At 45.0% G+C, this 22,850-nt stretch overlaps 1 protein-coding gene across 1 annotated transcript in view; it reads right to left on the reverse strand.

The window, feature by feature from the left end:
* Positions 1–928: 928 nt before the first annotated feature.
* The window catches only part of TRPC5 (transient receptor potential cation channel subfamily C member 5), a 65,323-nt gene continuing 43,401 nt past the window's right edge, over positions 929–22,850 (reverse strand). Inside the window, exons 6-10 of the mRNA XM_068408905.1 lie at positions 20,495–20,690; positions 4,571–4,777; positions 4,349–4,390; positions 2,385–2,474; positions 929–1,663 (exon numbers count right to left, since the gene is read on the reverse strand). Of these exons, the coding sequence (XP_068265006.1) occupies positions 929–1,663; positions 2,385–2,474; positions 4,349–4,390; positions 4,571–4,777; positions 20,495–20,690 (1,270 nt within the window). The remainder of the gene's footprint in view (positions 1,664–2,384; positions 2,475–4,348; positions 4,391–4,570; positions 4,778–20,494; positions 20,691–22,850) is intronic.

The raw sequence follows: 22,850 nt of genomic DNA on the forward strand, positions 1-22,850 counted from the left end.
GAGGATGGTTTTCTTCCTAAAGCCTGACATCCACCAGCGAGGCAGCAACAAGCAAATGCAGCTGTGGAAGTCAGATTAGGAATTTCAAAAACCAGATGCAGGTGGAGGGGTGGGAGGGCTGGGTTTTGGTTCAGCCCATTAGGAATAGGAGAACCACTCTGAGGTTTGGGTTTCAAGCAGCCACAGCTGGGTTTGGGTCAGTTCATCTACGCAGAAGGTGGTAGCAAGGCCAGGGGCTGGCTTCCACTGTCAATCTAACTGGAAGGTCATTCTGCTCCCTACAGGGGGAACTTCTTATGGGAATTAGGTAAATAAGCAAATCATAACACGTTCTAGCTGGATGATCAAAGGGGTCTCTTATTCAGTAACAATTTACAATATTAATATAACCCAAAAAACCCCCACACAAACTGAAGGAATCAGAGGTCATATTGCTTAAAGAAAACAAAAGCCAGTTTATAACCTTAAACCCTTTCTAAAAAGATTTTAAATGATTCTCAGCCTCCTGCTAAGCCACTGCTCACCAGCTGGTTGTGTGACGAGCAAATGGAGCAGGACGCAGAGCCGATGGTGTTGGATAGCAGCAGTGGTACCGCAGCAGCGGTGGGATGATGATGAGAGCACTGGAGAAATCCTTTACCCGGCCACCAGCGTGTCTCAGCTCTGGGGGGTTCAAAGACTAAGACTGCATCCGAAGGGATTCCTGTGTTTATGGTGACCTTCTGGATAGTGAAACCTTTAGTTTTTGTGAGTGTAAAAAAAAGTAAATTAAAAAAGGTGCAGCTGGCTACAAAATAGGCTAACAGAAGTAGTTATGCACTTTTTTTTTCACCTGTGGACAGAAAGGCAATAGTAATGCTGAATCAGATGACAGCAAACAAGGACAAATAATCAGCTCAGCTTTCCGCGGGTGTTAGGATAGCTTTACTTATAGCCGAGTGGTAACGTGATCCTCCTGCCCGTCTTTCCACTGGTTTATAAACAAGTCACAAGCCTCTCCCCATGAATCAAACACATCCTCTGACGAGTCTATAAGTTTGGAATTAGAGGAACAAATACTGGAAGCACAGTGAAGGGAGCTGGTACAAACCACAGGGCACTCCTTGCTCTGTCCTGTAAGTCTGGTGTTCCCCCTGTAGTCCACCTCATTGAGGTTAATTTCACTTTTGGAACAATTCTCTTCTCTCTCTTTATCAATCTGAGAATATTTAATGTCTTTCCACATGTAGTGTGGCTGAATAATTCCATCGGAAATAGTGTACATGGGTTCTGCATTTGGTTCGGGTACGTGTCCGTTCATCTTGGAGAAAAGCAGGCCCAGTCTCTTAAAGGACTCCTTCTTGGAGCTGGAAAGTCTCTGAACCCTATTTCCATTGCGGACAAAGGAGCGCTTACTGATCCCATTGCTTTTGGGCTTCTCTTCCACCATATTGATCCCAGACATAGTTTTAATAAGAGCAGATACATTGAAGTCCTTTTTTTTGTTGGCTACATTGAAAGACACGCTCTTGGCTTTGGATTTTTCTCCAGCACCATCCTCATTTGTTTCATCTTTTTGGGACACCTCTGTGCTGCTGGTAGAATAACTTCTCCTCTGGGGCTTCCTGTTTCCTAAGAGGTCAAGAACTTCATAGCGGAAACTTGAGATGTCCTGTTTTAATTCCTAAGGCAAGAGGAGAAATGAGTTACAGTCAGCAGCTTTATCTGCAACACGAAAAAAGGATCACGTTCTCTTGGGAGAACTGTTTGGAGTTCTGCAAGCGGCTGATGCCAAATCACAGCTACAAGAATACCACAGACATCTTCATTATTCAGTGACACACCAAAAAAAAAATGTCCTGGTAATCCTGAGAATTGGAGATCTTTGTCTCCAAAGGCTGTGGGACCAGCCCTCCTGACCAACCCCCTCTGCCCACCCCACCATCCCTCCAAAAAAAGTCAAATAAGACAGTTACAGAAGAGGGGAAACACTGCTGAAATTTAGAAATACGGCAGGAATCTGGTTTAGCTGATAGGCCCAACTGTCACTTTGTTGTGAGTGGTGTTCGTATCCATTAACCCAGACTCATTCTTTGGCTCTCTGGATAGGGATTAGGAACGTGATGTTGACTCAGATCAGATACTTCATGCCTACTGTTTTCCAATACTTGCATCTACATAACATTGTATATTAAAATGTGGAAGGCAATCATATAGGAAGACACCTGAATAAGAATATTCTCTGCTCAAAAAAACCCCCTGCATGCACATCATATATATTCCCAGCTCCAGCAACAGCCCTATTGCCTCAGCAGGTTACAAACCATCCTAACAAGTTAGTGTGAACTCTGCAAGTGGCTACTTGAATTAATACAATAAATTATTGTTAAGGAATAATAAATTACCTTGAAATTTTCTTCAGTTAACCCTTCGTTGGTTTTGGAAGTTCTTATCATTGCTGCGACGTATCTTTTCACAAGATTCCTTATCACTTCCTGGAATAGGAAACAACACCAGTGATCAGTTGCTGGCCCAGAGCAAACTCTGTTCTTACTGCATTTCACCGAGCTCTTACCGACAGTGGCTGTCCTGACTCTGCTGGCTAAAAAGGAAATCACTGACCATTAGAAGCAGAACACTTTTTAACAGAACAAACCTTTGGAAAGGGTTAGATACCTTCCCTCTTGAATGCTCAGTTGTTAACTACAGTGAGCAGGTAATTTGTCCTTGTTTTGTATATGTGAAAGTCGTGGAGAAAAAATTCTTGATGTTCTTAAATGTCCTCAAGCCATTTAATCTCAGCTGCTGCAAGTTTTTAAGATTACCAGTCTCATGTGTGTACGCTGTGTATCCCGACAGGCTGAGCTTACCACGTGAAGATTGTTTATCAAGGATTTGAAAGCCAAAGGGTGTGTTGACAACAAATAACGTAAAGAGCAGGCAGGACCCCATGGGGCAACGCACGTTCACGTTACACCACACCTACCAGCTGCCAGGGCGTTCCCCCGTGGCAGGTTAGAAGCTCCTCTCAAGGCTGCTGCAGCGTCTGTGGGCAGTGTGGGAAGGACTGAATCACACCCTCGTGGCTTCTCTAAGGGCTCTCACTCCTCTGTGCTCCCGGGGTGTTTGTTGCAGCACAGGGTTTTGGCAGGATGAGATCCCTTGCTGCCATTGCCCCTTATCCCTGAAGTGCCTCTTGAGCCATGCGGAGAGAGGCCAGGGAATCCCCCTTGTGATGTGCCCTGTCTGCCTGTCGGGCCTGTCCCAGGGCAGGTAGATGGTTCTAATTATTTATGAATTATTTCTGATTATGTATTATTTATGATCACGTTGGTTCTAATTATTTATTAAAGTAGCTAAATAGGCGGTGGAGTTGTTGACTTGGGGCATGTAGAACCTCATACCCTTTGGCTTTATCCAATTTTTTGTAGTCTATATTGCTGCTAAAATAAAGTTACCATGAGGTGTTCATCAGCACTGACTGAACTTTCTGGTAATGTTGAGATGATGCTGGTTACTTTCGTGGCAGACAATATGAGCACTGTGGGTGATCTGCCTCTTCTGATCCCTGTAGTTGAGAAGGGGAAAGTAATGCACCTGCTGTCATCAGACCCGGGGCCCTGGAGTCTGGCCTGGCCCTAGAGTCCATTTCAGAGGCTGGTTTTCAGGGGTTGGTTGTTTGTAGAGCTACAGTAGTTGGGTAGGGGGGCAGTTCTAGATCATGTTCAAGCTCGCTTGTTGGATCTAGAATATGTTCTAGATCAGTTGATGGTTCTGGATCATGTTCAAGCTAGCTTGATGGTTCTAGGCCGTGTTCTAGATAAGTTGGTTCTGGATTGGGCTGTAGATCACCTTCTACCTTGCTGGTTGGTTCTAGATAATGTTCTATCTCGCTTCTAGCTCATGCTCTAGCTTGTTTGTTGGTTCTATATCAGGATCCAGTTTGCTTGCTGGTCTAGCTCACTTGTTGGTTCAGGACTGCTAGTTGGTTCAGGACCGCCTCTTGGTTCTGGAGCATGTTCTAGCTTGCTTGATGGTTCTAGACAATGTTCTAGCTCACTTGTTGGGTCTAGACCATGTGCTAGATAACGGTCTAGATAACTTGATGGTTCTAGAGCAGGGGAGGCAGGCAGTACTCCGGTTTTGTCATCGCATTTGTGGTACTTCAGAGGGGGTGAAAGGCTAGGAGTGATTTACTGAACCATCCCACCTCTAATGAGGAAATGTTTTAATCCATGATAAGCAAAAATCCTGTTAGAGGACCTACACCTATCAAAATATATTCTAGGAGCAAGCAAGAATCGAGGTATTAGAAAATGAGCAGGAAGAAGAAACAGCAAGTAAAAACTTTATGTGCTCAAGAGCTCACCTGGTAATGTTGATTCTGAATCAGGTTGTCAGCGTGCCGTTCCTGGAAAGAGAAAGGCACAGACGTGTTACCTGTTTAGTCCTGCCTTTAGAGCTCCTGAGGGCTCTTAGCAAGTTATGATCCAGCAACCTTCTACTGCACCAGCAGAGCAGTGGCCCTCATGATCCTGAACATGCACAAGCACCCTCGAAAAATGAAGTATAAACCCATGCAGCTCCTTACTGTGAATGTTTTGAGGTTTTCATGCCTCTTCTGTTCATTGTCAAAGTCGTTCCCTGGGCACAGCTGATTGTGAATCCACTTGCAAAGGTACCAGACTGACTTGGGACTTGGGACAATGTTAAAAGGAGGGGGCAGAGTGGCACCTTCATCGAAGTAACTCATCCAGAGCTTCGTCCGTGCAAACTTCCACTCAATATCCGCATGGTCCTATGAGAGAAGAGGAGAGATTACCCACAGCTCCAGGCAGGCTTTCCTGGAGCGAATGCCCACGGCTGAGGAGGTGACGTGTGAGCAATAAAGGACTTCTCAGCTGCAGGCAAAGCACTATCGCGTCTTCCATCTCCCTCGCTGGGGGTTGTACTTAAAAAATGAGTGAGAAATGTAGTGAGAGTGTAAAAATACCGACCACTGAGAAATGAGAGGACAGCAATATTCAGCAAAAAGGATTTTCACATGCTAAAGCCCGTCTGTGTGCTTTAGTGGTTGTGCTTAGTTCACGAGTACAAGAAGCAAGAAAACACATTTCTTATTTTGCTTTTTGCTATTATTTTGCTTTTATTATCACAAACCGTTGTTTCTCATGTCCAAATCCAATGAATACACACATTCTTCCCTGAAAAAGATCTTTCATAGTGTTTTTTGATTTGTTTGGGTTTTATAGCATCCATCAATCCAGCTCTATAAGGAACTGACACATTTTATGCGTGCCATATTTTAAATCTTGCCTCTGCATTATCCTTACATAAAACAGGAGACATTTTACTGTTTGGTTGTTGGGGGTTTTTTCATATATATTATCACCGTGCCAGCTCGCTGTGCTCTGGTGTTTTTCATCCCAACAAAGTAAAGGTAGAAAGTTAATAGCATCATTTTACAGCGGCACAGACAGGCGTGCAGTCACCAGGAGAGGGATACGGAGTCTGTGCAAGACAGGGCAGAGAGATCTACCTACAGCCTGGACTCAGAGAGATACTGCAGCTATTCAAAATGGATTTCAGGCTGTTAGAGTTAAAAAATGCCACTGTTTTGTATTTCTGCAGAAATTCTGATGTTAGAAAAGGAAGGGAATAGTTTGAAGCCTTCAAGCCAAGCCGTGCTGAGCCCAGCTTACAGCAGTACGCTGAATTTAAATGGTAAATGTGGGTATTGTCACTGTTGTGGAGTACAGCACTAAGCTGATGGGTGACATTTCAGCTGTTCAGCATTTACGTTAACAGTAGCTGACATGAGATTAAACCAAAGCTGTGATGATCCTGGCTAAGTAACAGCGCAAGGCAGGAGAAAAGGACAATGCAGGACTGTAAATTTCTGAGGAGATTTCAGCCATGTTGGGACAAGCAGCCTCTGGAGGGAGGGATGCTGGGCTGCAGCTCTCGGGAACAAGCAGTGAAGTGTAGGACAGGGAGTTAAATAAAACATGGCTGAACATCATGCCCAAAAAATTACTACACTGGCTTTCTGGCTACCACCCAGGGCTCTGACATGGGTAAAATACGCTCACATTTTGACAGTGAGGTGCAGCTGAACTCCATTTTAGTAGTGTATTCAAATTATGTGCAGCTCTCGATTTAAAATGACCGTCTCAGTGGCCCAGGAGCACTTTAGTCTCTGCAGACAGTCTGAATCAGACTACTATCCCCTGCCAGCTTACCAAAAGGGCTGTCTTCAAGCCGTAGGAAGGCTCAGAGGAGCAGCCTCCGATGCCCCTTTTTGCCTCATACATTATTAGACCTCGTAAGCAGGGAAATTGCAGCATCACCATGAAGCATTAGAAGCTGATGCTGGTAGAAATGAAGTTCCGAGGAGTAAAAATGCAGTTTGCAGCAATATAAATAATTGCCACAAAAAAAAAAAAAAGGAAGAAAAGTCCTGCTCATTTTTTCTTCATTTGTCTCTACCTGTAGGCTGCAGCAAGCTCAAGGAGAGCAGGACAAGCTGGTGCCACGTAGCTGCTGTTCCTCCTTCCCAGACCCCCGGTTAGTGCTCTGAACTCCACAACCAGCCCACCGCATGACTCCTGCCTAATAACTGCTCAGAGTTAAAGGCAGAGCTGCCCCAGCCTCTTCCAGGAGCAGGGCTGGCTGCTCCCTGCTCAATCCTAAAGGCTCACTCATGCCCATCTTTCTACCTGAACATTTCCTGGGCTGGGCAACTTCAGCTGAAGGAGTCTTCAGGAGAAGAATGATGGGCATCACACACAGGTGAGCCAAGAGGAGGGTGTGCTGCCTGCAGGGGAGGCAGGAGATCAAGCCTCTCTTGGCAGAGAAGGGGCCTGAGCTGCAGCTTCCACCCAGACATGCTCACTACCAGGGAATATACAGTGGTGGCTGCATCTTGAGAGGCTGTAGGCAAGAGGTGCATTGCTGGTTCAAGCATCTAAAGCATTTTGTAGGGGAATAGCTGCATGAGACCAACAGGGAGTTATTCAGCCCTGCTGTGAGTAAGCCTTTCTCAGGGTGTGCAGGAACTACAGACACCTGGCAACACTGATAGCACTACCTGGGGCAGCTGGAGAGTTCAGGGTAAGGCAGCAGCTGAAGGAGAGTGCAAAGACTTATTTTGGATAGAGACATGGATATTTTAAGTCCTTTGTCAATACAGAAGTAGGTGTAAATGTCCTATTGAGGAGTTAGAAAGGAGAAGGTAGTTTGGAGAAGGTTATAAATCCACCCTTCCCTTCTACAAAGGTCCAGTGTCAGTGGTGGGGTGGGATCAGGTGTGGTGACTTGGCAGCAATTTCCTTCAGCACGTTATTAAAAGGGCATGGCCTGGGCAGAGGCAATTGAGCAGTGGATGTTGGATGCTGTCTGGAGAGGAGGGTAAGGCAAATCTCTAGTTTGGGGACTGCAAATTAGTTTTTGGGATAGGAAGAAAAGGGCTAAAAAAGCTTTTCTGCACAGAGTGTTTTATTTTTGTTCTTTCATTTTAAAATAGCTTAAGGGGACTACACGGGCTTGGCTAGGGGCTGAGTGCAGGTGCAGGGCAGTGCTGTGAAACTTGGTGGGGGTTTCTCATTGGGGAAGTCTTGTGGTTGGCCTGAACAAGTTGCTGTTGCTGTAAATGTGTCTGTGGGTGAGGCTGGTGGGTCCTGGCTTCAACCCCACCTGTATTTCTTCCTGTGCAGTCTCAGTCAACAAGTGCAATATAACCTCTCTGAAAAGATGGACCCTCTGTACAAAGCTTGAAGTATCTTTCTCTCTTTGCTGCTGCTGTGAATTCCTCAGGGTTTACAAACTCAGCCTGTCTCAATTATTCACCTTGATGTTTTGAGAACCTGAGCAAATCAGATGAGAGCTCCTGGCAGTGGTGTTATGTTGGAAATATATAGCAAAGAGACATTTCAATTTTACTGAGATTGTCTTTGTGTGCCAGGAAACCACCATTTTTTTGGTCAGAGCTCTCTTTAGTGCTATAAGCAGTGAAATCTGCACACTAAACTACAGCTTTCCTAAGTCTCCTCCCTGTGTTGGGCACCAAGAACACCATGCTTCAGCAATCATTCGATATCCTGTTCAAACCTGAAGCACTTGTGAGTTACAGCCAGTCCATCAGTCATTGTGTTGGCTGTGAACGTGGCCCAGTGGACCACCAGATGTGCTCTGGGTTTTGGTGTGTCTCCCCACTGACTGCAGGCTGCTGGGCAAGACTTAACATTTTTGAGAGCTGCCCGAGTCTGAGCCTGCTTTGCAGCAAAGCTGTTGCAAAGACTGCATGTAGGTGAACACTCAAAGCGAGCTCCTGAATACCAGTACAGTGAGAGTCCAGCCCGAGGGCCGTTTCCTTTCTCAGCCTGGGCCTGGCCACCACACAACCTGCAAAGCTACGCAGCGATGGACCAGACGGACCTCCTCTGGAAGGGTCAGTGCCACCTGCACCAGCTGCTGATTTAGAGACGGGTCACAGGAGATGGTGTGTTGGAGCCCGCTCCCAGGGACAGCCAGCACGGACATTACCCTGGGGGGCTTCCGTAGAAGTGGGTTTCCTAAGAGAGAGGACAGGAGGAAGGGCAGGCGCTCTGCCCCTGCACAGGGTGTGCTGGCAGAGGGCACGCACCAAGGGGAGCTCAGCAGCGGTGAGGAGCCTCGAGCAGACCCACCGCGCGGCGAGGACAGGACCCTCACAGACCTGCGCTGTCTCATACAGTGTTCTTAGATGACACCTGTTTGGTAATATTTATAATAAGCTAAAGAAACATATCCACTAGCTTTGCAAGTGTGACCTTGTTGCTTTAGCAATTTAAATCCAAGTTTGGATTTTACTGTCCTCTCTTTGAGCTTCTGCTGCTCTTGCCCTTGTTCTTGTCACAATTTTCTTTCAAGCACTGCTCATCATTGCAGCTATAAACCAGCACAGCTTCTCTGTGAGAAAAAAAACCTGTATCGCTTACTATCACAATGCAAATGTGTCATACTGGCCACCTAACCCTCCTGCAAATCTCTGCCATTTGAAGTGAGAATTAATCTCCCATAAAGATTTCCCCGTGGGATCGCTGAAGCCATCTTACTGGAGCAGTTGTGAGGATTCTCTAATTCAGTCAAAGCGATGTATTCACAGATGTGCCAGATCTTAAATAATTACCTGCTACACTAATTATCCAGGATAATTCAAGCATTAATCTCCATCTTTATCTCTGTGTAGAATATCTGTTGTTTACATTTTGTGAAATGTTTTCTATAAAGATTTCCATCATTATCTCCTTGCTGGGCCCTATGGTTTTTAGACCATACTTTGCCAAATAACGGCCAGCTTCTCAGCTGGTGCTGACCCACCCAGCGAGACTGAGCACTGGGAGGGTGTTTCAGTTCTCTGTATGAGATGGCTGCCCCTGCCACAGCCTCTGCGTTCCTCAGCCTCTTTGTGTGTTCAGTATTTCAGCTCCCTTGGGGCTGGAAAGCTGATGGCGGAAAACGCTGTTACTTAGCGACAGGAGCTGAAGTGCAGGGCTGTCCCGTGGGAGCCCGATCTCCTGACTCTGGATTTAGCATCCCTGAAAGCACTGGGATAGTCCTGAGTTCAGGTTAGCTCAGGGCTGACAGGCTGAAATGGATGCTGGTGGCTCCCTGCACTCTGCTCTTGCACACTGTGGTCAGCTCTGGAGTAGGCTGGTGTAGAGCCATGGTACAAACACTCAGCTCAGACACAATGCTGGGATGATGGTAATGCTGGGCAGCCAGGAACTCGAGATCTTCTGAGTCCACTCTAAAACAATCACAAGATAATCAGTTACTTAAGCTCCTCTACGCTACACAGAGGTGTACAAGGGCTTTTCTGCCCCTTTCTCTAAGAGTGTTCCTGGGATGCAAGCCCTCCCCATGCCCATTTGGAAAGAATACTGTATAAAGATATCTAGCATCTTTCTAGCTGGCACAAAAAGGGCTGTGTGTCCCTTTCTCGTGTTTTATTATAAAGCAGTCGGTGGGATAAGCTGGAAATCAGGCTGCTGCCTGTCAGATGCAGATGTAGATGGCTGCGACAACGCCCTCAGGACCACGCTTTATGGCCATGGCTGAGTGCCTCGGGAGGAGGCACGGAAAGCTTTCTGGTTGTGCTGGGAATGGTGTGATTTCTGCATCAGGAGTAGCAGGGCTGCTCTTGCTGCTGTGCCAGGAGGTGCCAGCAGCAGCCCCACGAGATCAGAAAGTGTCCAGGCTGTAGTACTTTCCTCCAGGAAGGAAGGGAGGAGGAGATGCAGTGTTCACCTTTCAAAGGTGCTCGCTGCCATGTCTTATTTGCAGCCTGTTGAGTACGGGAGGCTCTTTGCCCGAGAGGCACAGGAACTTCAAAGGTGCTTTTTTGCTGTGTAATTAGCTGTGCTGTGAAGTGTGGGAGAAGTCATTAAACTCCATTTAGTGTATTTCTATCTAACATGCCTCTTTATTGCTCTTTGCTACAGCCAGAGCAGGGAACAGCACAGCAAATATACCAGCAATGGCTTTCAAGCAGGCTAGCACAAGAAATACACCCTTGTGTGTCCTGAACAGAAAGCATTGCAGAAAGAGGGGCAGGAGGAGGTTAATTTTTCCAGAACCCGACACAGACAACTCCTGTGCAGTTTCAAAGCTGTTAATTTTGTAATATGTGTTGGGCAAACTGGTAATAACATCAGCAGAGCTTGGGGGTTTAATGCCAAGCTCAGAGAAGCAAGCGGCAAAAATCCAAGCAGGCTATTTGAGGTAAATGATGCTTAATATTTTTCAAAGAAAAATATGTCATAGAAAGAAAAAAAAAAAGTCTATGAGAAAAACCAGGGGCCTACAAAGGCAATTAATGCAGAGGTAATTCAGCTGCAGCTGACAACAAATGACTTTGCTTTCAAAGCTGGGGATGACATGCTGAAGGATAAGATCTTAATAGGATCAATCTCAAAAATAATGCAAGAAAAATTACTAAAGGAGGACAATCTAGCATTAGAAAAAGCAATTAGAACAGTTAGAGAATGAGACAGCCAGAGAAGAGATGAAAGTACTGTCTAGCACAAAATCCCACACTGCACTGGGTGAAGCAAAGGCGGTCCTGACCAGCACCAGGCGTTCACAGCAGGGAAGCTGCAGGAAAGGAAAGGAAGCACAGGAAAGGAAAAGGGCCGTTCATGAAGCATAGGCAGGTCCTGAAGAAATACTCAAATAAATACCAGCACTGGGATACAAGAAAAGTGAATTCTTGGGCCAGGATACAGGTAAAGACTTGATGTCAGAAAAGAGCTGTCCTTAGCTGGTGAAAGGCAGAAAGCAGCGAGGGCCTTAGGTGAGAAAATCAGAGAACAAGGGAGAAAAAAACCCAAATCTAAGTTTTTACATAGCAGACATTTCAGATAAGCCATCAATGGGATTGCGAGCCTTAAAAACCTGAAAGCTGGACGAAAATCCCAGTCATGGTAGAGCCCATAAAAGAACACACTGTAACAGAGGACGGTAGGAAAAGCTTCCTTAATTTTGCAGTGTCTGGGGTCCATCACTTCAAGCAGTTCAAGGGAATGGCCAGTTCAGTGTCAGGAAAATATCTAGCACCGTGACTGCGTTTTGTAATAAGATGGATAAAGGACTCCATCTCTGGAGCACAGCCGAAGAGGCTCAGAAATCATGGAAATGGGGTAGGTCACTGGTTGCAGTGGAAAAGAAACCCACTAATGGCTTCTGAATACACAAGGTCAAGGGAAGAGCAGGGGCCTTCACCCCTGAGCGACCCCACAGCAGACCTGTGAGATGAGCTGTTGCACTGGCCGTCGCTTCCCCAGAAGGGACCTCCATGCTGCGAGCTGGCTGATCCGCCCAGCTCAGGGGAATCAGTTTGTACTTGGGAAATGCATGCTTTAGCATCTCTGCTATTTATATCTTCCATGCACAGAATATATTCATAATTAAAATTTTTATTACAGCTTGCAATGCTCTACATTCCACAATGTATTTAGGTTATATACATCAATTACCTTTCATCTCCCACCAGCATATTGGATGGAAACAACGACAGCTAATGAGAAGGCCAGGGAATATTATATCTGAGAAAACGCAGAGAACTGGGTTTAGTGCAGTTAAATTATTTGAACTGACACCTTTTTTTTTCCTTCAGTCATATTCCAGCAAAGTTCAGTTTTTATTTTAACAGTCAAATAAATCAGAGCAGTAGGAAGGTCATGCAGACAAATAGTTCTCTAAAAAAGCCTCCGAAGGAAGAAACAATGAGAAAGATATCACTAAGACTTTGTTGTTCTGCTATCCGGTCTCTCTCCTTTATCCCTGTCTGATAAGAGCCTCTTTTCATGCTGAAAGTCAGAGAGATAAGGTACATCTGTGCTGATAATGGTAACTACCTCCAGCCGGGTCAAACTCAAGTAATTCACACATGCCCACAGAGAAATGGTGGGCTGAGAGGGTATATCTAACCCAAAGTGCTTGAGTGTTGATGACTCTGTTAGTACCACAGCAAAAAAAGAGAACTTCACCTCATTTCTACTTGCACTATTTCTGGAAGATTATCTTTGATTTTTTTCTACATAGCCAGTCAGCCTGGGATTTGACTCTTCCAAGGAATAAGAAATGTTGTGAAATTTATTTTTGGACTGGTGGGAGCCAGGTGCAAAGGAAAATCAGGTACTTCTCTGTACCTCTTTTTATTTATTTCTTGTTTCTTTCTTTTTTTTCCTCAAGAGAAATTACTCCCAAGAAGAAAAACCCCAGTTTGGATCCTCATGTGAATTCCAGATCCCAGGATCCAGTCTGCGCCAGTATAAGGATGTGGCTTCAGCTGGGAAATGTGCTGTCAGCTGCGACAAAGGTATTTAAAGGTCTAACAGTTTATTTAACGTGATATTTAGGGCCATTTGCAACTTTTAGATCTGAGCTCTGATTATGAATAATCACAAAGCACATTTGATGGTCTTTGCCACAAACTCCCGTGCTACAAAAATGTTTACCAGAATATCCGTTCACATCGAGCTGACCAGTAGTAACACATATATATAATATATAAATTATATATTATACATGTATATACACAGCCCTTATATCCCTTCCTCAAGTAACCAAAAGAATAAAATTATCATTCCCAAACTTCCATAGATAAGCAATGAAACAATGTACATGTATTCAGGTACCAAATGCTTTAGTATTTTGCTCTTTTATGACCTGTCATAAACTGCCTTTCCTCAGCGAAGGAGTGGAGCTGGACTATGTCTTTTATTGAGTCTATGAAGGTCACAGCACCAGTGGGAGAAGCAGGTGCCTGACCCCTCTGGAGGCCAGCCTGCTTGTATAGTCACTTATATGCACTGCATGAGCTTAGCTGCCAACAATTGAAAAATTGCTCAGAAATGAAAAATCCTCAGTAAACATCCTGATCATTTCAATAGATCCTTGAGCTGAAAGAAAGGGAACCATTATAAATGTATGAGATTGCTCAAGTCTCTCAGTGAATCTTGAGCTGTGCAGACAGCACTGATTGAGGAGACGAAGCCCCTGTTTCTGCCCCAGATTCTGAAGCAGAGTCTGCAGCTGAGGAGCTGCGGGGGACAGTCTAGAGAACAGAAATGCAGGCGAGGAGCCACAGCATCCAGGTTATGAGACATCTTCCCATTTAGTTGTATGTATCCTGTTTCACCTATATAATCAGCATCAACTTATTTGCTAGATTGCAGTGTGTTGAAAATGAAATCTGTGAAGCACCGACATCTTAAAAAGTCACATTTCAGAGGATTCTTAATATCGCTGTTCCCATAGCTCAATATAGCACCTTCCAGTGCCTGAAGGGGCTACAGGAAAGCTGGAGAGAGGCTTTTTACAAGGGCATGGAGTGACAGGACGAGGGGGAACGGTTTTAAACTGAAAGAGGGAAGATTTTGCTGTGAGGGTGGTGAGACACTGGCCCAGGTTGCCCAGAGAAGCTGTGGCTGCCCCCTCCCTGGCAGTGTTCAAGGCCAGGTTGGATGGGGCTTGGAGCAACCTGGTCTAGTGGAAGGTGTCCCTGCCTGTCCCTGCCTGTGGCAGGGGGTTGCAACTAGATGAGCTTTAAGGTCCCTTCCAACCCAAACCATTCTATGATAATATCAGGTGAAAGCTCTTCCCAGATGAATCCCTTTTAGTTTTTCACTGCTTTTTCCTCAGTAATATTTTCCCTTTATCCTTCACTTCTCCTCTTCTCTTCTGCCTTCTTAACAAAAGTCCCCTCGATGCAGAAGCACAAGATAATGCTAATTGAGCTTGTCAGGCCTAAATAAAAGATGGGATAATGCAGGGGGCTGCAGCCTCTGTGGTTCCATCTGGGTACTTCAACTCCTATCACGTAGCAAGAGCAAACATTGCTGCGCTGCTTTGCACGTAATGGGCAGAGAATTATTGACCTGTCATGTGGGGCACTGGCGTGTTAACTACACCAAAGAAAACAGAACCCACCCATATAAATGCCAGCAAATTCCCTGCTGTATCTTAAATCAGCTAGGAGTCATCTACAGATTGCAAGCTCATCTTGTTTTTTACTTAAATGTAATGTTTCTGCTCCTCTGAGTAAGCCCTGGAGTGGTTTGGCCATGGTGGTACCCAGGGTCAGATAAATACCTGGGTTTTCAAAGATGAAAAACAACAGAAAGGATTAACCTTCTGATCCTGCTGACAATACTTGTATGAGCAGGGGTTTGCAGGATTGGGCCCTAGGATGGAGAATTAGCTAGTCTAGCAACAGAAGAAAGATGCAGCATGTGCAGTCAGAGCACATCGAGTGCTTCCATTTAGAGGCTCTGCAAACACCAGATGAATATTAACAACTTGATTCAAGTCCATGGGTTATATGTAATTAGGCCAAAGCCAGCAAAAAGACAAACAGTTCTACACCTACAAATGAATACTTTAGCTTGCTAACAAAAAGCAATTAAGCTGCCTGCCAGTCTACAGCGGGCTCCAGGGCTAATTTCACATACAGGCCTCTCGCTGTATGGTAGCATCACAGCACACTACTGCTGCAATGTTATTTCCCTTCACTTTCAAATAAAAATCTGCTGGGAGCCCCCCACATCCAGTCACAAGCTCCAGAGCGAGCACCCAGCCCTGGGAATCAATCCCACTCCTCTAAAGATGTGCTACAGCTCCCCAGAAGGGAACAAGAGAGCGAGGGTCCAGCACTTCTTCACACGTATCGCACTCCCTGGGGAAACGTACCAGAAATCTGCCTGTCCAAATGTCACAAAAGGCACCGAGCGAGTTCAGGAGAGTTTGCGATTTCAATTAATTATTACTGATAACACGGATGAGTGTTGGGAGCGCAGTAATTGAGATTTGGCTAATTACAGTTGCATTGTAGAATGAAGAAAAGACTCAAGCGTATTACCTGCACCCGGAACACGGGGGTCTGCACGTGGGCAGTGACCAGCAGGATGTGTATGTTGGTCAGCTGGAGCCCCTGAGGGCCATAAAACTGGGGGACAAACAGTGATATTTCATTCAGCCAGCAAACCAAAGAGCTGCCATTTAATCCCCTTTCTAGAGCCTAGTTGTTTTGCTACACCATAAAAAGCTTCAAGAGACATTAATCCCAACTCATATTGGCAACATGAGTATAACAAGCATAATTTCATTTCCTCCTGTATGACAGAGTTAAAAAACAAACACATCTCAATTTCTCCTAAGCAATTCAAATTAATGGTTCTGAAATGGGGCTTGTGAGATGAACGCTTCCTGATGCTTTACAACAGAGTAGCTTTGAGTCCAGGCTTTGGAGCTGGCCTTACCTCTACAGGGGGGTAATCCACCACCCCAAAACCTGCCACGTGCAGGGACTGTCCAGCTGTGTATCTTCAACTAAGTTTATTGATTCGTAAAATTCTTCCTTAGGAAAACCACCAAGTAATAACTGTGCAGGTCATGCAAGCAGAGGAGGTGCAATATTTTTTTGACAGTCCTAAGGGGCATAGATCACAGTGGGGAAGAGAATTTCTGCTGCTGTTGTGAATTGAACTGGGTAGCAATTACTGCCACGGCGCTGAGGGAGTTCAATTGGCGCAGGGAACTAGAGGAATTCCTGTTCTTTGTAGATCAAGAAAAGTTTGACACTACTTCCTGGGGGAAATACAAAGTCATCTTGGAAACAATGTAATAGGGAGCTGAAAAATCTTTATATTCCTCTGTGCTTTAATTTTGAAGCTCTCTACTCTGCAAAAATGGAGACTATTCCATGTACAACAACCCTACACTTACAGTCAAATTTTCCTGACAGTGATCACTTATTTTTAGCTGCACATACCAACTGGTTCTGTTTACTGTACAGCTTTTGTTTTGCTATGCAAAATATTTATCATTTTCATTCTTGTCCTCCGCAATATGTGCTAATCCACTCCATTTCATTCCATCACTTAAAACTGCACTCCTAGTTTGGTGTCCAATGCCCTAATTTCTCCAATCTAAACACTGGCAACTATGCTTCAGTGTGGTCATACACTCTACTGGCAGATACACTTAAAAAAATGAACCAGGCAGCTGTTGTGTGCAGTAACAGCTGTCTGAGATGAACTAGCTTGAAATAATAGATGTACAAAGCAACAGGAGGATACAAAACACAACATACAAAGCAATTTCGTAACTGAATACGTACTGCTAGAGTGAAGTCATTATTCCAACATCACACGTACACCGTGGATTACACACTTGAAGCTGTTAACACCTTCGCTTGCACGCACAGCAGTTAGAGGTGGTTTTTCTCAGAGCTGCTTTGCTGTGATGCTATCCCTGAGGTATCGAGCATCGTGGTATTTTCCTAAAACATCTGAAAGCTGCAAGTGCTTACATCTCTCCTGAACGTGTCAGCGGGATGCCTCGTGCCGCAGTGCTGTTGTGCGCCACTTATCGCTCTAACTCACCTGGAGCCCGGATTACGCGCTCGCAGCCCTGTGGTTTTCCTCCTGCAAATGGGTTTTAGTTGCCGTTCTTCCATCGATCTCGCTTCCCATTGCTCCTGCAGCTGCAGAGGCAGAACTGCTGGTGCAGTTCCAGTGACTAATTCCTGCATGTCTTCCCAGAACACCACGGATGCGTCCATCAGGAACATGCTTTCAGAAAATACTCCTAGATTGCTAATTCCCTGCAAAACGTACCAGCGCCCTAGGACACCAGGAAGGCCACCTGCACACTAGGATCCCCAGTAACACCCACTATCACGTTGTTCTGAAAAAAATACAAACTGGCAGAAGGAATTGTATAACTTCATGTGCAGCCAAGTGGCAATCTGATGAGAAATAGCCTATCACATACAGTGCCCTCACTACCCACTCTGTTACTTTTTGCCACTTACAAACGATGGAGCCACCTGCCTACTAAGTTCCATTGTCCTTCCTCTTGTCATCATGACATATTCCTCTTCTATTCCTCAGTGATGGTATTTCTGTCACGTCTGGGAAGGTATTGAGATGAGAGACCCGGCAATGCATAACATCCAGTTGCATTCTGTGCTGCTTGTATAGAACATTTTGATCTTCACGTATTGAAACAGCACAAAGCATATGGAAATTTTGGGGTGCATTTGGATTTTCTTTGCTTTGTCGGTGAAATATAGTGTCTCCCATAACCAGCTCTTGACAATAGTTTGGCAAAAGAGAAAAATGGGCTGTATGAGAAAAATCAATATTGAAACTGCTTCAGGGTACCCCTGGAAAAATGTATTTATTGAAGTCTGAAATAGCTTAGTAAAAAACCAACAAAATTATGGCAGAAAAATTCTTCCTTCTGTGAGTCAGGAATCACTCAAAGCTGTGTGGAGGTTTTACTCCTTGCTTGCCTTGCTCTGTCTTCCACTGATACCCTGTGGTTTCATGCTGTGTGACCATAGTGCTTACTTAACTACCAAGCCCTAACCCCCATACTGGGGAGACACAAGAAAGAGCAGCTTGGATTCTCCTTTCTCTAACCTCACAGCAGAAACTCATGTAGATATGAGACAATGGAGGAAAGCTAACCTGAAGAATAACTGCTACAAATTCTTTAACTATTTGTCCCTGGAAGAAAGGAGGGGAGAAAGACTGTTTGCATTGCAGCAGTGCCACTGGCTCATTAACAAGTGGAATTAATTAAGACAAGACATCCTGGCCACTCCACTGCAGGGAAATCAACAAGCAGAGATGCACTCTCATCCCTGATGTCTAGCTCACTTCTCTGCAGAGTCCTGCACATCCTGCTGTATTTGAGAAGGCCACCTCCACCCCACGGCCAGGGCTCCTCCGTCCTCTCCCTGCCTCCCTCCCTGCAATGCTGTCATTCCAGGTGTACCCAATGTAATAGAAATACCTGGAGGAAGAAATGCCCAGTCTAGCAACCAGCCCACTGTGACTCAGAAGGCGGTAGACCTGATTACAAGAGGTTAAAAAATGACCCACAGTTGTAAAGCTCAACATTTAGTGAGTTGTTTTCTTCAGGAAAGAGATTAATTGATGTTTGCCCTTAGAAGACATGAAGAAAACTTGTCCCTGAGAGAATGCTGTGAGCACGCAGAAATACTAGCTTCAAAAACCAAGCTGCATGCCCTGCACGAGCAGAGGCTGGAAGCGACTGCCTCTTGCCTTCCCAAGAAACGTCACTGCTCTCAGCAGCAATTGCAATATGACAGCTCAAGTGACAAAGAGGTATCCTGTAGCATTTTCGCTGCCATTCTTCTATGCCTAGGTTATCTGGTGAGTTCAGTCCTTCACCCTCAGGTCTCTCACAAGCAGCCTTTCTGGTGGAGCAATTAACTGTTCCCAACTGCTCCTATACAAAAACATTAACACAACAGTCGCTCTGGACCATTCACTTCAGTTAATTGTTATGATGGGTCTAAGTCATGTGGGATTGTTTGTAATGTGTCATTGCATCACTCAAATTATTCAGGGAGAAGAATGATGAGCGGTTTGTATCCCAGTGAATAGCAAATGCTGCTATTCTTATGCCAATCTTAGGTTTGAGCTTTGTGTCAGTGACAAGCCTATTTGAAGACAATAAAGGAAGGGGAATGGGAGAAAATGGCCAAGGAGAGTATCTTTGTTTTCTGCCTCTCATTTCAGTCTCCCTGGAATGTGAGGAGTAGCATTGAACAAAGAGAAAGCACTTAAAGCATTGAAACAGACTGATAAAGCAGGATGCCTTTGGGATAAGCTGCTTTTCTGCTCATTTGGGAGGTCAATGGTCCAGTTTTTCTCATACTTTTTAAGGTGATAAAGATCAGATGTCCAGAAGTATCACTGATTTGACTGGGTCTGTGCTCAGTTTGACTAGATAACTAAATTTAGGAGCCCCTTGAATGAGCAGATGATCAACAGCAGTTGTGGAACCTGTTGAAGCAGACAACTCAATACACTCCTCCAGGTGCTTTAGCCAGGAAAGGAGCTCACCCATACATTTCCCCAGGAAGTTGGGAATGGAAATAGGAGAGCTGGTGCTGGTTCTTTTTTTTCTCTGTTTTATTCTCTATCTTCTAGAGTAAATCCAAGTGTCATCCAAAGCAGAGACAGAAGTCTCTACTCTGCCTGTACTTCTGAGTGACCAGCTGAGGACACAAATGCCTTTCCTAACTCCTGTTTCTGTTCACAGATGTTGTAACACTTCCTCACCTCACTATCTCTAAACCTATCATGTTAGGCGTCAGAACTGGAAAGTAAGTGCGCACTAAGTACTGTGCACACAAGGTTTAGCTTCCTTCCATACTATTTCTGTGTAGTTTACCTGAAGAGCCTTAAAATGCAGAGCCACGCTGCTTTAGTTTTCAATCAGTTGACAAATTTAATCATCAATGTACAGATTGGTTTTTAGGTACACAGAATGAGATTACAGCAGAGAGACCAGTTTTGAACATTCAAATGAAGATAAAGTTAAGTTTGAAACTGGCTCTACAGCCAACTGGCAGCCCTGAGCTGCCGCAGCTCAGATCCATCCTGCACTGAGGCTACTCAGGAAGCTGAGATTCTGGAGTCAGCTGCCAGGAGGCTGGCTGGTGTTACAGATGGCAATGATCTAATTTCATTGGGAAGGCTGTGGAATAAGAAATTACAGCACTGGGCTCCTGACACATACGGTTCCAAATGAGAAAACAGTAATAGGAGAGGGGAAAAAAAATATACAACACCCCCCAAGCTAAAACCAAACATCAGGAAGCAGTGGGAAGGCTTCCCTTTATATACCCTCTCTGCTACCAAGTAAATCAGCTGCTAATGACAAGGTGATCAGTGAGGTTACTGTACAGGAGAAGACAAGGGCAAATCACAGCTGATAAGCCTTTTCCAGCTAAGCAGCATTACAAACAGAGCAAAACCTCCTCTGCAAGCATGATTCAGGCTAGTGAGTAGAAATCCCAACTCTCTGCTGTCAAAAACCAGGGGCAGCAGTCTCCAGCATCCCAGAAGATACACACTTGCTATAAGCCAAACCCATGAGGCACACGGAGAAAAATAAAAGCGAAAAGAAAGAGAATGAGGTAACTCACGGCGATGAGCTGGTAGGAGTTGTTCATCATGGCTATGAGCATGTTCAGCAGCACAACAAGGGAGATGACGTTGTAGGTCCCAAACATAGTGGCCCCAACAAATTCTGTGAATTCATGTCTCGCTTTCACGTTGGTGACGTAGAGATTCAGCAGCCCGAACACAGACCAGAAGAGTGACTGGAGGGTCTCGAACAGTCTGCAAATAAAACCAGATTTTTACTTGGCTGCCTGACTCTGGGGAATGGAAAACAATGCCTGGTTCAGGCAGTGTTCAGGTGGGGAACACACAGACATTGGGAGCCTGGAACACCATAGTACAGCCATTTATTCTCCCCGGGAGGCAGTCTGCACTCCAGCCACAGAGACCCATGGGCCAATGTATGTGAGAGTTGTGTCACATCAACATCTGCTACCTGTCCGAGAGCCCTGTCCACATCCTTGTGAGATGCAACGAGCGTAACTGCGCTGAAGGAACCCAAGGTTCCCTTTTCCACTCTACACACATGCAAAGAACAGCCATGATATAGTCCCTCTAATTAAAATTGCCATGCTGTGATACTGCTGTTATCCATAGATATAAACTCTCCTGTTTAACCAGTTCCTGCATCATTAACACGTGTGCAGACTAAACATTCAGGGAACCCATCCCCAAGTACAGCATGACCGTAGTAGTTAGTGCACAACTACAAGGCACCACAGGGTGCGGGGTGCAAGAAATCACGCCCACTCTCACCTTTTGCTCTAATATAAGCTGAGAGTTTGCAATTACTTTGGCTGCAAGTGAACCAGGCCAGTGTGCTAAGACCCTGCCCGTTAGCAATGCACGTGTCAAAAAAATGCTGGTGGCTGTGGCTTGTTTGTGCCGCAGCGCCCACCCACCCCAGTGCAGTGCCCTCCATAGCAGGCTGCAACAATTGATCAGGGATGACTCAGATGAAAGAGAGTCATCACATTAAATCAGCTCGGGAGGTTTTCTCCTTTTGAAGTCTTCCTTCCACAGATGGACTAGACCTGACCTCACTGTGCTTTACAGCTGATGAGATCATCCCAGGTCTCTATTTGCTTCAGCCAGAGACAAGTGACCTTTTGCATTCACGTCAAATACATAATCAGCAATCTAAATAATTGCTCTGTTTGGGCATCTTTGTTTTGGCTTTCCAAAATATGGCATCTATATCACCAAAAAATGACATTTATATCCCTGTTGAAGAGTTTCCATTTTGGCCCGAGGTCAGTAGATATTTTCAAATGCTCCTACTAGAAAAATCAACACAAATAATTCAGATACTTTACTTGACATACCGGGAATCTGTTCTCCTGGCTTCTCCCAGGCATCTGTTCCACATGTACCTCTGTGCTTTATATGGGGATTTAGTTTCTTTATATTTTGGGGACTTATCTTATGTTTTTCACTGGCCAAAATTATAAAGACTCTTTCTTTAAAGCTTTCTCCCAGAAGTCAGGCTGTTTGTTAGATTTATTAAATAAGTGAGGTGGTAAAATAAGGATTAACCAAAGAATGCAAAGAATTTCTCTACTAAAAATGGTGGAGTCCTAGCTATCTTTTAACTTATTTTAAGTATTAGCAGTAGAAGTACTGATTGGGCTCTAGGCTCAGGGGAGACAGAGGTTCCTGTCATGAAACTGAAATCAGTCTTAGAAGTGATCAGTGCATTGCTCTGTATTCACCGTATTAACCAGGAGTATAATTTGGGCCCAGATGAAAGCCAATATATTTACATGTGGACATGTAGTCCTCCTTGAAAAAGACAACAACTGGTTTCTGCAACTTCTCACAGAAGTAAGGGTTAGTTACTCTTTCCTCAGTGTTTAACGACAGGCCAGAACCACAGTCTCTTCCCACAGTGTTTCAGGTGGGGTTCACCCTACTTCAGAGAAGCAGCTTTAAAAAAAGAATTTCTGAAATTGTGATTTGAGAAACTATCCCCTCCTGACGAGTATATTTTGGATCTTCAGCAAACAGAAGACATCTCAAAGCTCCACCACTCTCCTCGGCAGCTTAGAGACAGCAAGTGCCCCCCTCTTCCACAGGAACCCTCCTGACCACCTGCAGTCCCTGGAGAGATGGCCCCAGCGAAGAGCATGACTTTCCAGTGAGAATGACACCGCAGGCAGTAAGGTGTGACTTCCTCCACCCCTTCCTCCTCTTCCTCTCTCTTTTCTCCCTCCTTCCATTGCCAGAATCACAGAAATAAACATATTTTCAAATTGTCTGCCTAAGTAGCAGACACTCTGCTTTCTAAGGGATGGGAGGCCAAAGCATAAAACCTTAAATTATTCATGACTTCACCTCATTGCTGTCACAAAGGAATATTACTTTTCCATGATCTGTGTT

This window comes from Nyctibius grandis, chromosome 10 (genome assembly GCF_013368605.1).
Source record: "Nyctibius grandis isolate bNycGra1 chromosome 10, bNycGra1.pri, whole genome shotgun sequence".
Lineage (NCBI taxonomy): Eukaryota > Metazoa > Chordata > Aves > Nyctibiiformes > Nyctibiidae > Nyctibius > Nyctibius grandis.